Below are 16,758 nucleotides of genomic sequence, written 5' to 3' on the forward strand. Positions count from 1 at the left end.
TGTGGGGACTCAAATTTTATTTATACAAAGACCACAGCCATTCTACTTCAGTGGGATGAAACGGGAAGAATGTGTCGCTCCGATACCGGGACGACCGTGCTTGACTGGCTTGTAGGTGATGGAGAACTCCCCCAGGTAGTGGCCACACATCTCAGGCTGGAGAGAGAAATGTACAAAGTCAGTGTTGAGCAGGACAATCAGATTACTTGACATTTCAGCTAGAAAACAACCGTGACTAAATAGTAACAACATTCTCTAGTGTGTTGACACTATACAATACCTGAAGAATGAGTGTTACATGACAAATCAGGGGTTGTTGCAAAAGGTGAGAAATTTAGATTCATCGCGTGCACTTGGGGCAAGAGTTTGAGGAAACCAGCAAAAAGCAAACCATTTTTTACAATTACAATCTCAGAGGAGGCCAGCCATGCTAGGTGTATTTTTTTTTTTTAAACTTTAAACTAGTCAAGTCAGTTAAGAAAAAAATTCTTATTTACAATGTCAGCCTACCAAAATGCCTCCTGTAGGAATGGGATTAAAAATATAGGACAACACATCCCGACAAGAGAGAACACAACATAGAGAACTGAGACAACATGGCAGGACAAAACATGTCAAAAACATTGGGCACAGACAACAGCACAAAGGGCAAGAAGGTAGAGACAAGACATCACACAAAGCAGCCACAACTGTCAGTAAGAGTCCATGATTGAGTATGCGAGTCCAGCGATCTCCCCCAAACCTCACCTTGATTTCAACCTGGTTAAAGGTCTTGCCGTTGTACACTCCGACCATGGAGCCGACCATCTCAGGCAGGATGACCATGTCCCTGAGGTGAGTCTTCACCACCTCAGGCTTCTCCATGGGGGGAGCCTCCTTCTTGGCCTTACGCAGACGCTTCAGTAGGGACTGCTGCTTGCGGCGAAGGCCACGGTTGAGCCTCCTCCTCTGGCGGGCGCAGTACAACTGCATTAACTGCTCACTGGAAGGGGGGGTGTATGGTCATAATTCCATCTGGGATATTTTCAGATGCACATTAAAACATCAGCTTCAAATAGCAGACTGAAGACTTACAGGGGAGTTTAATAAACAATTACAATGAATTCTGACTGCCAGAGTCAATGTTCCTTCACTAATTGTACTACATGTTAACCCCAAACTGGTTGGCCTTAAGTGAACATATTTAGTCAAAGCCCAATTCATTACATAATGATTTGTATGAAATGCAAAATGTAGAAAACAAATGACAGAACACAGCACATTCATAAAATGTACCCAACTTTCGAAAGAGTGAGTGCCACTGCCACAGACTTTCACCCTTCTGCAAGATGGGGTTCATTTAGCATTGGTATGTTGGATACACTCACGGTAGAAGCTGAGCTTTCACCGACATACCACAATGCAACCACCAATTTGGACAAATATCGTGGTGAAGTAGTGAAATGGTTGGTTTACTCACTAGGACATGTCAAGAAGCTGGTCCAGGTCCACACCTCTGTAGGTGAACTTCCTGAAGGTACGCTTCTTCTTGATCTCAACTTCCGCCTAGGAAGCAACGCAAATTACTTCAACGCAGTGGATATCGTGGGCCAACAGCAACAGCTATATGTTGAACAAGGCATTTGCTGTGAAATACTTTAGAACATTCCTAGCAACTGTGTTAGTCGGGATTTCGTGCCGAACTCATGTCTCTAAAAGAGAAAACGTGACTCGGTGAAAAGCATTGGCGCTGCAGGCTACCCTGTCCCATTAGCATACATCCCAAGCTTTATGGTGCGCCAATCTTGTTCCATCCTAAAATTTAGCAATGTACCGATTGATAAATGGTGATGAACAGAAATATATGATTTATTAAATAGAAGGTTTTATAATTTTGCTGAGATGGACATAGATTGTCATATTCGGGTAGTTGTAAATTTGGTCACCTACCATCTTGCCTGATGTTCCGGGGAAAAGAACATTCCGAATTCTCGCTGGTCCCAATATCGCGCGACTCACAGAGACATCCGGTTATCTATTTCCGGCCATACAAAATAGTTGTATTTTTCACTGAACCGATAGGTGGTGGTACTGCACTCAATACTGTAACTCGCTCTGGATTAGAGCGTCTGCTAAAAAACAAATGTAAAATGCCATCCATTTTCATGAAAGTCCTCACAGAAAAATACATTGACATGCAAATAGCACATAGGCAGGAGATAAAATAAATTAGCATTTTATTATTTACCAACAAAGGCAGGTAGCCTAGCGGTTAGAGCGTTGGGATAGTATCTGAAAGGTCACTGGTTCAAATACTCGAGCCGACAAGGCTCATTTGTTGACGTGCCCTTGAGCAAGGCACTTAACCCTAATTTGCTCCAGCATATTTCATTGCACCATATAATGTCAATCATCAGCTGTAAATACACCATGTAGAAACAGGTCCTCATTTGCGGTACCGGATCTGCTTGATCTTCTTCCGTTACTGCAATGTGCCTTACATCAGAGCTGTATCAACTCTCTGTACCTGATACATACAATACATGAGCAAAGGTATGTGGACACCTGCTCGTCGAACTTCCCATTCCAAATCATGGGCATCAATATGGAGTTGGTCCCCCCTTTGCTGATTTAACAGCCTTCACTCTTCTGGGAAGGCTAGATCTTCGAACATTGTTGTGGGGACTTGCATCCATTCAGCCACAAGAGCATTAGTGAGGTTGGGCACTGATGTTTGGCGATTAGGCCTGGCTCGCAGTCTGCGTTCCAATTCATCCCAAAGATGTTCGACGGTGTTGAGGTCAGGGCTCTGTGCAGGCCAGTCAAGTTCTTCCACACCGATCTCGACAAACTATTTCTGTATGGACCTCGCTTTGTACCCAGATTTGTCCGTCAGACTGCCAGATGGTGAATTGTGATTCATCACTCCAGAGAACGTGTTTCCAGTGCTCCAGAGTCCAATGGCGGTGAGCTTTACACCACTCCAGCTGACACTTGGAATTGCGCATGGTGATCTTAGGCTTGTGTGCGTTTGCTCTGGCCATGAAAACCCATTTCATGAAGCTCCCGACGAACCGTTATTGTGCAGATGTTGCTTCCAGAGGCAATTTAGAACTCGGTAGTGAGTGTTGCAACTGTGGACAGACGATTTTTACCCGCTGTGATTTTCCATTTGGTGGTCTCGTTCTGTGAGCTTGTGTGGCCTACCACTTTGGGGTTGAGTCATTGTTGCTCCTAGACATTTCCACTTCACTATAACAGTACTTAGAGTTGACCGGGGTAGCTCTAGCAGGGTAGAAATGTTTTGAACTGACTAGTTAGACGGTGCCACGTTGAAAGTCACAGAGCTCTTCAGTAAGGCCATTCTACTTCCAATGTTTGTCTATGGAGATTGCATGGCTGTGTGCTCGATATTATACACCTGTCATTAACGGGTCTGGCTGAAATAGCCGAATCCACTAATTTGAAGGGGTGTCCACATACTTTTGTATATATAGTGTATATGTCTACTGGAACAATGTGGTCATATTCCTGCATAAGACTAATGGTAGTAGGCACATCTATTAGCACAGCTGATTGATGGAGAGAAAATAATGACATATTCACATGAAATTACTTTACATACCCAACTCGTCAATCGCCAACTTTCTTTCATGATACCTCATGTACAATTACACATCTCACCATCAATCAAAGTGCTGATTTGAACAACAGTAGCTTTCCCTTTCTTGGTTTTGTACTGGGTCAGCACCAAAGTTGTGGTAACTTTCACAGGATCGAATGTTACAGAAAATCTCAACCATGACAACTGAGCAACACATGACCTTCTGCAGTGGTGCAGCATCATGTTTAAAGAGAACGTCACAACTCAAACTGAGAGAGGAACACTTATAGCTCTATGTGGTCAGAACATACTGAACTATGGGTTATATTTAGTGGAATGCAAGGACAAGGTTAGTGCTAACAAACCACAAGCTTCTGTGAGATACTAAAGGTAATGTTTAACACGGAAGTGTGACCGTCAGACATGATGCATGTGAGAAGAAAAAAAACACACATGAAGATGGGTTTAATCAAACATTGAAATCGCATATCTAGGTTCTAGCATTTAGTCATATACCTGTTCGAAAAGGAAAGAGAGAGAATACAGGCCACTCAGAATGAGGACACCACAAGGAACTGATACTGTGGTCAAGACATCCACAAGGAATGAATCCAAATATGCTCACAGTTTCCATTCAACCCTTTGGAGGAGGACATTTTTTGTTACATAGAATTATCAGGGTGATACCTTCCGGGGCACAGGTGCCATTTTGTTAGTGAGGGTCCCAGCTACTATTATGACGTCTGCTTGTCTTGGGCTGGCTCTGAACAACACCCTGAACCTGTCCATGTCGTAACGAAGTGCTGTGTGCATCATCTCCACCACACAGCACGTCAGCCCAAAGGTCCTAGGACACAGCGAGCTCTGTGGGACAAACAGGCACACACTCAAAGCCCATGTACAATAACAGTAAATATTCCCGACTGTGCTTGTATCAGGTTTCCAATCAAGTTTAGTATGACTTTGGGTGATTATCCGAGTGAGATGTTGAAGAGAGAGGGAAGTGACAAGATGTGGTCAGGTGCCATTCAAGTCAAATGTTTAAAAAGCGGATCAGCTATTTTAGAAAATTAAACATCCACAAGGGGGCCCTCTCTCAATATGGTGCTCTATTGCACAGTTATAACACTACCACAGTGACACAACTACTCTTGTGGGGTACGTTTCAGTAGAAGAGTCCTTACCCTGCTGCTTGGCACTGCCGACACCAAGGCCCTGGGTGCCAAAGCTGTGCTCTTCTCCCTGACCAGAACCAAGGGGCCCTTACGTAAACGGATTACAGCTCTAGGCACAATAGGCAGTGAGCGTGTTTACCGAAAACGTACTGCACTTGAAACCGGTTTAGTTAATCCTACCTGCTTTGTTGTTGTAAAACCTACCGGTGACCTAATGCATGATGAACTGGGTCTGAAGAAATAGACACGCCATCCGTCTCTGCTCATCCTAACAACCTATTAACAAGAATATGGATTATGTTTAGTTGCGTTTAAAAAAAAATCTATTTACTTATGTTTTATTGTATGAGATTATAACCCGTGCATTATCTTACATAATGATAAAAGACCCAATCCTGGATAAGGAACTACAGACATGCAAAAGACAAAAATGATTGTCAGTTTTCTTATATTCAATAAAAAAGGATACTGTGGCTTGATATTCATATAAGGGGCGGTCCAAAAGGATTGTACAGCTGGCAACAAGGTCACACAACTTCACAGTCATATATCTTGATATTTTCATTGGCCCACCACCTGGAAAGTACTCTAGTGCTCCCAGTTGCTGGGGTGTCAACGCATGTGCAGCTTCAACTGATTTGTAAATCATCTGCACCAACTGCTAGTCAAGCAGAGCAAGGGCTACCAACACAGTGCCTTTGTCAATCAGATATCTAGCAGCACTAGGCTTGTTTGAGGGCGCTGTGTTTTAGCTCACATACTTCTCTATTCCCTTAGGAGACCCAAATGACGGAAACCCCACAGCACTGCGTTTTTCACATACCATGAAATTAGTGTGGCTATGGTACGCAGACATGGTTTAGACAATTATTGCTTATGCTGGATAATGCCCTAACTAAAGCCACATGAACTAATGATCCTAGCACAAGTTATGCTAAACATGTAACTAATGAGACACTCTTTAATTGTAACATCAGTCTGGTTGGTATTCAATGTCCATCTTTATTTCACTTTAGTCATGCACACACTTCCAAACGTTAGAAGTTTTCATTTATATTGGAAAGATGGACCCAAAGCAGAGCACAATAAATTTATATAATACCAAAGGTAGTAAAAGCTCATTTTCCTTCAGTCTAGGTAATAAAATAAAAACATTTTTAAACAGAAATATAAAAATTATCACTTTGAATGTTAGAGTTCAAAATAAGTCTGGTCTTCTTTTCAGTCAATCAGTGAATCCAGTAAAACATTAAACAATGAAGACAACTGACAAAATGAATCCAGTATCCAGCTTGGAATGTTGAAAGCCTGAATGTTTTTTTCCCCAAGATACTCTAACCCAAAGAAAACAACCTTGGCTCCAGTTCTGATTATGCAACAAAATAAATATTTCCTCCTAAAAATTATTATTTATTTTTTTAAGTGATATGATCAGTACTCAGCATACATAAAAAGTTAACAGAATGGGAGATGTGTGAACAAACCACTGTCTCATTAAAGACATTTTCTCATTCTCAACAGATACTACAAAACATCTAGTCTTTTATATTACCAAGTAAAAGTACTGAATGGATACAAACAGTTAAAACAAATTCACATTATTATTCGCATCAGTTAAGGAAATGTAAATAGTTTACATTAACAATATGACTTTTAGGCATATAAATACAAGGATGGGTAAATTCCAACTATGGAACAATCCACTAACTGAATTTTTTATATATATTTATTTTTTTAATCTACATTTCGATGAAAGTTTAAGAGCTTTCTTTTTCCGTCTCAACAGATGATTTTTAATCCCATTTTAGATGGATTCTAGGCAATATTTGTATATGAAAATCTTTGGCATAATGCCATCCCTTTGAAATCTACCTACTTACATTAAGACAGGGGGGAAACTGGCAAGGGGGCTTTGGCACTTTACAAAATTCCCTGTGAAGAAAAAAAGCTAATCACAGCTCAGACAAACACTGGCTTTAGCAGTTGCACTTTAAAAACATATAGTTATAGCCATTTCAACAGATATATAAAAACATACTAATATATAGTACATGTGAGATATGTGTATATTGGTCCTAACCAGTAATTCATGAGGGTAACTGGGAACTATTGTAAAATACCAGAAGGAGATCACCCAAAAAGGTAGAAAATCCTATGTAACGAATAACTCTGATAACGCCTTCATTGAGGTTTCTACTATCTTCAACAAGCACAACCCACTTTTAATAATCCGTCCCCTCTTCTTGGTACACCGGCACCGTGTCATCTTTGTATTCTTGGTAACCCTCATCTTGGTAGTCGGCCCCGGCCCCGTTCTGCTCCTCGTCATTCTTGGGGCAGTACTTGGCGTCGTAGATCTGACGACCCAGGCCAAAGTTCTGCCCGCTCTGGTTGGCGCCTGCGTTGGAGCCCATCTGCAGCGACATGGTGCTGTTGTCACACTTGTCTGTGCCCAGCTTCTGGTCGTAGATGGCACGGCGGGTTCCTGGAGCTGTCATGCCAGCCTGAAGAGTAGAGGAAGGGAAAGTTGAATTAGTTAGCAGTGAATTAAAATGTGTACTCATCTGAATAAACAAGAATCCATTAGAAAAAGCCTACCAAAGCAGTTCCCCCATTGACACTATTGATACCTTGATTCAGTTAAGACATGGTGAGATGGAGTGAGAATTTTATTTTACCTGGCTGGCCCCCTTATTGGTGCCCATTTGCAGACTGATGGTAGAGTTGTCCATGGGGGGCAGGATGTGAGCCTTGGGGTCATAAAGGTGCCTCCTGGTGCCGTATGCATTCATGCCCGCCTGGCTGGCACACTTATTCGTTCCCATCTGCGGAATGAGACATATCGGTTACTAAAGGGAAAACGGCAAAGAATGAGTAGAAAACTACAATTCCCCCCTCCCCTTAGATGGAGAGACTTGAGTAGATCGCATTAAAATCAACAATATTATTATTATTCTTGGAGCTCTCAGCACCCCTCCCCATTGACATTTTTTAAAATTATTATTATTTTTTTTTAAATCAGCAGCACCCCCCCCAAAGAATAAGTTCTGTACACCCAGCCCTAAATATCTTCCCGCGACCATGCCCTCAGACCTGCAGTCCAATGACACAATGTCCGGCCTTCATCTTCTCCTCGTCGAATAATCTCTCCTGTTTGTCTGCGTACTTCACCCCAATGTCCACTCGGGACTGGCAGCCCTTGGTCTTGGCCTGCAGGGGAAAGTGTACAGAAATCAGGACACTGTTGGATGCGTCAAGATACTACTGGACACAATATTAGGGGCTTGTTGTATTCAGATCCCACTTCCTACACCATATGTTGATAAAGACGGGACACCATTATGTTCGCTTCAGGAACATCTTTATGAAGATAAAACCATGTGGTACAGAGCATTACTGCAAGGTCAGCCATTTAATCTGTACAATATTAAACGATTCATGCAAGTGGAAATTACCGAAGCGTCGGCTAAAATTAAAATACAGAAGTTGTTATTCTCATTAGAGGTGCAAGCAAAAATAATTTAAAAAAAATAGTTTCAAAAGTTTTTAATAGTGAAAGTCTTACCGTGCCAGCGAGAGACAACAGGGTGCTCTGGACCTGGGTCATGTTCCCACTCTCAAAGAGGTCATTGGCCTCAAAGATATCATGGGGCTTCAGGCCGTACGTTTGGATGGATTTGATGAAGTTGGTGATGTTCTCCAGCTTGAAACAGAAAAGCGCATAAGAGGACAAGATGAGTAAAGAGCTTCTCAATAACTTTGGAATGCCATAGCCATAAAGTGGTTATCATAACTACATTTCTTAATTCTTTGCTAGACGGATATCTCTTGCACACAGAGTTCCCACTGTATTCCACATTATAAACTGGGTGGTTCAAACACTGAATGCTGATTGGCTGACAGACAAGGTATATCAGACCGTATTCCAAGGGTATGACAAAACGTTTATTTTTACTGCTCTAATTACATTGGTAATCAGTTTATAATAGCAACAAGGCACCTTGGGGGATTGTGGTATATGGCCAATATACCACGGCTAATGGCTGTATCCAGGTAATCTGCGCTGTGTCCTACATAAGAACAGCCCTTAGCCGTGGTATATTGGCCAAACACCAGCTCCCCTCGGACCTTATTCCTTCACTCTAACCCATGTCCTACTTCAGTACAGTCTCTGGTCCAGAGAAAGTTGCACCTCTAATAATAATAATCTACCTCTGCTTTTTTGTTAGTAAAAAAAAACAGGCTTGGTCAGCACAACAGCTCAGATTTATTCTCTAACTGTAAAACCACCTGGCAAAGTACAGTACAAGTCTGTTGATGTACTGGCAAGTCTAATGTAGAGAGAACAATCCAAGCTGCTCACCTGATGCCAATTCATGGTGGACGAGTTGATCTTTTTCACAGAGCCAGGTTGAAGTTTGTTGATCAGTCTAGAGGAGGAAGAGAGAGCTTGCCGACTTAGACTTCAGTACCTCAATAGGCAACCGAAGGAATCAGAGGATAAAAATTGTCTGTAGAGCATAATCATTACTGTGTACAGTACAATAAAGCCGACAACTATGAGAACAGTCAGGACATTCACGGATTGTAATCATTTGGTTTATTATGCTGTAGCTAGCTGAATGTTTATGATGCGTGTTGTCTTCGGTTAACTGCACTGGCTGAACAATACAACGTGGATCAACAAAGCCTTATTTTACATATTATGGTTAGGGTGACATTACAAATAGGATGATGATGGATGCTGGCCCCATTTATAAGCTTACTCGCACAGGATGACACCATTTTTCAGGCCTTTCTGGAAGTCCTCCCCAATAACACATCCCGTCACATCCTCGATCCAGACCCTTAGCTCATCCTCTCTCTGAGGGTCATACTTTCCGGCAATCTGGAAAGGGGGGGGTAAAACATTCATTAGAGGAAGCCTTTAACTTTCACCAAAAGTCTTGGAAAAGGATGGCACAACCAAAACATGTGTAGGTAACATGTTGGTTACACTTTATTTTACATGACTGTTTCCACTGGTATTTATGAGAAAATTATCTGCAATGCATACTTCAAATAATTATACACAATTGGTGGCCAGCGGTGTTTGTTTTGTCTGGGTTAACCAAAACACATTGAATAACACATTGAATCAATGGCGGGAAAGATTTACATCCACTTGGCTACCAGTACAGTGTGTTCCGAGGGCCAATGGTATAAACTGGAGGAATGGGACCCCTCACCCAGGACAGAGACTATAATGCATGTACAGTGTACAAAATATTAAGAAAAATTGCTCTTTCTGTGACAGATTGACCAGGTGAGAGACATGATCTCTTATTGATGTCATCACTTGTTCAATTCAGTTCAAATCAGTGTAGATGAAGGGGGAAGAGACAGGATAGAGAGGGATTGTGTATGTGTGCCATTTAGACAGTGAATGGGCAAGATCAAATATTTAAGTGCCTTTGAACAGGTATGAGGTGCAACAAATTGTATCAAGAAATGCAACAGAGCTGGGTTTAATCACACTCAACAGTCTCCCGTGTGTATCAAGAATGGTCCACCACCCAAAGCACATCCAAACAACGTGACACAAATGTGGCAAGCATTGGAGTCTACATGGGCCAGCATCCCTGTGGAACGCATTCGACACCTTGTAGAGTCCAAGGTGGATTATGGTAGCAGTGTGGGGACCTGAGTATTCTTTTGTACAACATAACTTGGAACATGATGGGTGAAGTTAGCTGTTTATGAAAAACAAAAGGAGAAATTTGTATTATATTAGTCTTCTCCATTGACACAATACATTTTAAATAAGAGCCAGATCTTGGGGCTTTTGCAGAGTTTTAAAAAATCTATTTATCCTATTACACTGCAAAAGTGTAACAAGATTAGGCCTACACAATAAAATAAAAAAATGGACAGGAACAAAGGTTGCACCAATTGTTTTTGTTTTTTACAGTACATGTGGGATAGAACAGTTATATTTGGCTTGAGGGGGGCGTAGGTTAACTGATATTGATGTTCTGGATGGAGGACACAGGCACTGTCTGTTAAGGTTAACTTTTGACTATGCATATGTTATGAATGAGAATATATTTCGATTTGGACTGTTTTGTGGAGTAATTTGTCTAAGCACGCATCACGTCGGCGCAGAGCGCAAAACAATTGCCGTTCACCAAGGCCCCAATCCACCGCAGCGCAGGAGTTGCAATCACGATAGGACAGTGTGACCTCTGGATGGGTCATATCAAACTCAGGGACATGGATGAATGAAAGACATACCACTCTATAGAGTACTGACCAGTTTCACTATGTAAGCTAATGGGATCGCATATTTCAACTTGCCACATTGCCAATATCATGGTTAACGCCCATGCTTTTTTAAGCGCTTCCCAAAACTAAACCAACTTACAGATGTGTGTATTATCATATCAATGAACAATATTTTCCAGAAGTATATGCATAGTGCGGAGTTGGTAAAACTTGTGAAATTGTTGATAAGACCTGCGCTTTATTTAGATCATTCCAAAAAGTCATTGCCCGTTCCATGTCAATACCTTTTCAAATCATAGCCTATGTAGCCTAAAATACCTAGGCATACATATTTCTATAAATAAAACAATTATTCTATAATATACCTCACTATATCAGTATAACACAAGGCAAGTGATTCATTCGCACTTAACTCGACTCCGTGAACACTTACCTTGCTTTTGACTTCCGCAGAAAACCCATAGGCAGGACCTCTGTTAAATGATGAGCCAGACATGATTATAAAATGAGTACTTTGTTTTTCGTATGGATACTTTTGTATCAGTTTCCTTTCCTTTCCAGTTAACTCCAGAGTATACTAAACACTTCCTTTTAAGAAATTCTCTTGCAACCAATAAAAAACGTTTATACGATTTTTTAGGCTCCACCTTTTCCTTTCTCTAGATTGTGATTGACATCAAAAAGTCCTTATATGGAAGGAAAGTCCCAAATTCCTAGATGGTGGGAGTATCCTATGGGCCAGAATGCCAGCGGCGCAGTAATCGTTTAAGTCTTTTGTCGGGAAAAGTTTGAGGAACTACCAAAGTACAACTAGCTACTGAATGACGCAATGCTACTATTCTTGAGCCAAATTTCAGAGTGCAAAGGACCCCGTTTGCTCATTCAAGGGTTTTTACCCTTTTTGGAATACTGAGAATGTTAATAGCGCTATGAGAACATGGTTAAAAATATCCACTCGAGCATCAAACAATTAACGTAATATTTTAGTTCAGCCCACATAAGACAACTGATCATGACTCGAGTTAACTGTTATAAATCACAGTCTACAATAACATCAAATACAGATGAAAAAAATAGTAACATAAATTCATTATCAAGTGTCCATTTGTATCACTTCAGTGACTGTTTGTGTGGTTGTCAATTCAATTAGGTTCAATAGTCTTTGTAATATTGTCTTGATGTTACACTTACACTTAGTCTCAACTGAAAATGGCATACTGAACACATTTTGCTACTTACCAACAACTTTTTTCACACATGTACATACTGGGTCGCATTTTGTTTGCCACCTGAGAGTACTTGGCACCTCTGGTTGCAACACAATCTCACACTCAATTCATGCAAATATGTACAAAATGTAATTCAGTAGGGCCTCCCAAGTTGCACAGCGGTCTAAGACACTGCTTATTGTCACAGTCATACCCTGGATCTAGTTTTGTCCTATTGAATAAATATTGTGGATCTAAATGTTTTTTTCTCATAATCCTGGACTATCGGATCTGTCACACCCTGATCTGTTTCACCTGTCCTCGTTATTGTCTCCACCCCCTCCAGGTGTCGCTTGTTTTCGCCAGTGTATTTATCCATGTGTTTCCTGTCTCTCTGTGCCAGTTTGTCTTGTATGTTCCAAGTCAACCAGTGGTTTTTCCCTTGTTCTCATGCCTTTGCGGTTCTCCTTTTTCCTAGTCCTCCTGGTTTTGACCCCTACCTGTTCTGGACTCTGTACCTGCCTGCCTTGACCTCGAGCCTGTCTGCCACTCTGTACATCCTGGACTCTGAACTGGTTTTGAACTTTTGCCTTTCCACAACCATTCTCTGCCTATTCCTTTTTGAATTATTAACATCTTAAACTTGTGTCATGATAGGACCACCATCTTATGTTTGCAATTGCGACAAATAAACTGCTCATACCCCAACCAAAGATCATCAAAAGCAGTGCTATAAATTCTAGGGCAACCAAAGATTCCTAGATGCCCTTCCAGACTCCCTCCACCTACCTAAGGACGTCAGAGTACAAAAATTGGTTAACCACCTAAGGATATAAATTTTACCTTGCACAATACCCTAGATGCAGTCGCAACCATAAAAACAAAACATTTGTCACAAAAAAATTGCTCCCTGGTATATAGAAAATACTCGATCCCTGAAGCAAGCTTCCAGAAAATTGGAATGGAAATGGCGCGGCACCAAACTGGAAGTCTTCTGACTTGTTTGGAAAGACAATACCGTGCAATATCGAGGAGTCTTCACTGCTGCTCGATAATCCAATTTTTCCAAATTAATTGAGGAGAATAAGAACAATCCAAAATGTATATTAGCTAACTAAAAAGCAGCATTCAACGAGAGGATAGCTTTCATGACAGCAGTGATAAATTCATGAACTTCATGGTCATTAGAAAACAAATGACGGACTCCTCTTTGAGTCTGCGTATTTCTCCAAAGCTGCCTATATCGAGTCTCCCATTCCTCAAAAAGAAAAATGTAAAAAGCTGTTGTATACGTAATGTTTCAGTCTGGTTTTAGATCCCATCATAGCACTGAGACTGCCACCGTGAAGGTGGTAAATGACCTTTTAATGGCATCAGAACAAGGCTCTGCATCTGTGCTCGTAGACCTTAGTGCTGCTTTTGACACCATCGATCACCATTCTTTTGGAGAGATTAGAAACCCTAATTGGTCTACACGGACAAGTTCTTGCCTGGTTTAGATCTTATCTGTCGGAATGATATCAGTTCGTCTCTGTGGATGGTATGTTCTCTGACAAATCAATTGTACGTTTAGGCGTTCCTAAAGGTTCCGTTTTAGTACCACTTGTTTTCACTATATATTCTACCTCTTGGTGATGTCATTCGGAAACACAATGTTAACTTTCACTGCTTTGCGGAATATTTCAAGGACAGCTTTTTCCTATCTTCGTAACATTCCAAAAATCTAAAACTTAATCAAAAAATGATGCAGAAAAACTAATCCATGCTTTTGTCACTTCTAGATTAGACTACTGCAATGCTCTGATCTGGACCTTTATACTAAACGGAGCCCTGCTGATCCATCACGACTGGTCTGCCGATGTAACCGACCGAGGGGGCTACAACTGACTCTTCCGTCGTGACATCCCCCTACGGCCCTTCTGCTAGCCTGCTATGCCCGGCCCGCAAGCTGTCTCAATATGCCTTGTCCATTGCTGTTTTGGTTAGTGATTGTCTTATTTCACTGTAGAGCCTCCAGCCGTGCTCAATTTTCCTTAGCTAACCCTTTTGTTCCATCTCCCACACATGCGGTGACCTCACCTGGTTTAAATGGTGTCGCTAGAGACAATACCTCTCATCATCACTCAATGCCTAGGTTTACCTCCACTGTATTCACATCCTACCATACCCTTATCTGTACGTTACGCCTTGAATCTATTCTTCTGTGCCGAGAAACCTGCTCCTTTTACTCTGTTCCGAACGCACTAGACAACCAGGTCTTATAGCCTTTAGTCAGACCCTTATCCTACTCCTCCTCTGTTCCTCTGGTGATGTAGAGGTTAATCCAGGCCCTGCAGTGCCTAGCTCCACACCCATTCCCCAGGCACTCTCATTTGTTGACTTCTGTAACCGTAAAAGCCTTGGTTTCATGCATGTTAACATTAGAAGCCCCCTCCCTAAGTTTGTTTTATTCACTGCTTTAGCACACTCTGCCAACCCAGATGTCTTAGCCGTGTCTGAATCATGGCTTGGGAAGGCCACCAAAACCCCTGAAATTTCCATCCCTAACTATAACATTTTCTGACAAGATAGAACTGCCAAAGGCGGTGGAGTTAGCCTGCAGAGTTCTGTCATACTATCCAGGTCTGTCCCCAAACAATTTTAGCTTCTACTTTTAAAAATCCACCTTCCCAGAAACAAGTCTCCCACCATTGCCGCTTGCTATAGAGCACCTTCTGCCCCCAGCTGTGCCCTGGATACCATATGTGAATTGATTTCCCCCCATCTATCGTAGGAGCTCGTACTGTTAGGTGACCTAAACTGGGACATGCTTAACGCCCCGGCCATCCTACAATCTAAGCTAGATGCCCTCAATCTCACACAAATTATCAATGAACCTACCAGTACAACCCCAAATTCGTAAACACGGGCACCCTCATAGATATCCTAACCAACCTGCCCTCCAAATACACCTCTGCTATCTTCAACCAGGATCTCAGCATTCACTGCCTCATTTCCTGTGTCCGTAATGGGTTTGCGGTCAAACGACCACCCCTCGTCCCTGTCAAATGCTCCCTAAAACACTTCAGCGAGCAGGCCTTTCTAATTAACCTGGCCTGGGTATCCTGGAAGGATATTGACCTCATCCCACCAGTAGAGGATGCCTGGTTATTCTTTAAAAGTGCTTTCCTCACCATCTTAAATCAGCATGCCCCATTTCAAAAAATGTTGAACCAGGAACGGATATAGCCCTTGGTTCACTCCAGACCTGACTGCCCTTGACCAGCACAAAAACATCCTGTGGCGTACTGCATTAGCATCGAATAGCCCCCGCGATATGCAACTTCTAAGGGAAGTTAGGAACCAATATACACAGGCAGTTAGGAAAGCAAAGGCTAGCTTTTTCAAACAGAAACTTGCATCCTGTAGCACAAACTCCAAAAAGTTCTGGGACACTGTAAAGTCCATGGAGAATAAGAGCACCTCCTCCCAGCTGCCCACTGCACTGAGGCTAGGAAACACTGTCACCGCCGATAAATCCACTATAATCGAGAATTTCAATAAGCATTTTTCTACGGCTGGCCATGCTTTCCACCTGGCTACCCCTACCCCAGTCAACAGCCCTGCACCCCCCACAGCAGCTTGCCCAATCCTCCCCCATTTCTCCTTCACCCAAATCCAGATAGCCGATGTTCTGAAAAACCTGCAAAATCTGGACCCCTACAAATCAGCCGGGCGAGACAATCTGGACCCTCTTTTTCTAAAATTAACTGCCGCAATTGTTGCAACCCCTAGCCTGTTCACCCTCTCTTTTGTATCGTCTGAGATCCCCAAAGATTGGAAAGCTGCCGCGGTCATCCCCTCTTCAAAGGGGGAGACACTCTTGACCCAAACTGTTACAGACCTATATCTATCCTACTCTGCCTTTCTAAGGTCTTCGAGAGCCAAGTTAACAAACAGATCACTGACCATATACAAAGATATGTCGAATTTTATGAGGGTTGCCAGATTGATATCGGTAAAACTATTTGATTGTGGAATGGGGATACATGTTTATAATTGGAAATTATAATACACACCATAATACACATATGCACAAAAACACTTACACGTATATACACACACGCTCACTTTGTTTGTACTCATATTATAGCCAACTCTTGACTTTTGTATTAATTATTTTGAATAAAATATTTGTATATAGTTCTTTAAATGTTTGTAGTTTGCAGGTTTTAGTAATGATTAATATGGTTGTTCAGTCGTAAATTTCTGCTTGACTTAGCTTTTGGTAGATTTGGCATTTTTATACATATTCTGTATTTCCACTGAAGAAATAATTAATCAACACACTACTGTAAATAAATGGACACTACCGGTTACAAAACGGAAATTGCTCTCCGTAAATAAATGGTGAGAAATGCTCCGTCTGAAGTCATTCGGCTATGGATTTCACAACCCTATAATTAAACAAGTTTTTATCACCTTTAAAAGGGTTTATTTACAACCTATTAACAGTGAGAATCGCAGAATGGTGAGCTTAACTAAACAA

The 16,758-nt window shown here is 41.7% G+C and overlaps 2 protein-coding genes and 1 non-coding gene across 3 annotated transcripts; all 3 read right to left on the bottom strand.

The window, feature by feature from the left end:
• On the bottom strand, positions 1-2,037 carry LOC112260301 (40S ribosomal protein S15-like). The gene is made up of 4 exons (XM_024435300.2): positions 1,930-2,037; positions 1,460-1,545; positions 748-982; positions 1-156 (listed from the first exon to the last, which is right to left on the bottom strand). The coding sequence occupies exons 1-4, from the start codon at positions 1,930-1,932 to the stop codon at positions 43-45; spliced, it is 438 nt and encodes a 145-aa protein (XP_024291068.2). The 5' UTR covers positions 1,933-2,037; the 3' UTR covers positions 1-42.
• On the bottom strand, positions 1,268-1,405 carry LOC112261186. Its single transcript, XR_002955137.1, has one exon. It is a non-coding gene; the product is annotated as a small nucleolar RNA SNORA35 (small nucleolar RNA).
• Positions 2,038-5,740: 3,703 nt separating the features above from the next.
• cnn2 (calponin 2) lies at positions 5,741-11,630 on the bottom strand. Its single transcript, XM_024435302.2, has 7 exons — positions 11,456-11,630; positions 9,525-9,646; positions 9,122-9,188; positions 8,324-8,461; positions 7,852-7,968; positions 7,437-7,583; positions 5,741-7,262 (listed from the first exon to the last, which is right to left on the bottom strand). The coding sequence occupies exons 1-7, from the start codon at positions 11,516-11,518 to the stop codon at positions 6,981-6,983; spliced, it is 936 nt and encodes a 311-aa protein (XP_024291070.1). The 5' UTR covers positions 11,519-11,630; the 3' UTR covers positions 5,741-6,980.
• Between the last annotated feature and the right edge of the window lie 5,128 nt (positions 11,631-16,758).

The sequence above is a fragment of the Oncorhynchus tshawytscha genome, linkage group LG10 (assembly GCF_018296145.1).
Source record: "Oncorhynchus tshawytscha isolate Ot180627B linkage group LG10, Otsh_v2.0, whole genome shotgun sequence".
In the NCBI taxonomy this organism is placed as follows: domain Eukaryota; kingdom Metazoa; phylum Chordata; class Actinopteri; order Salmoniformes; family Salmonidae; genus Oncorhynchus; species Oncorhynchus tshawytscha.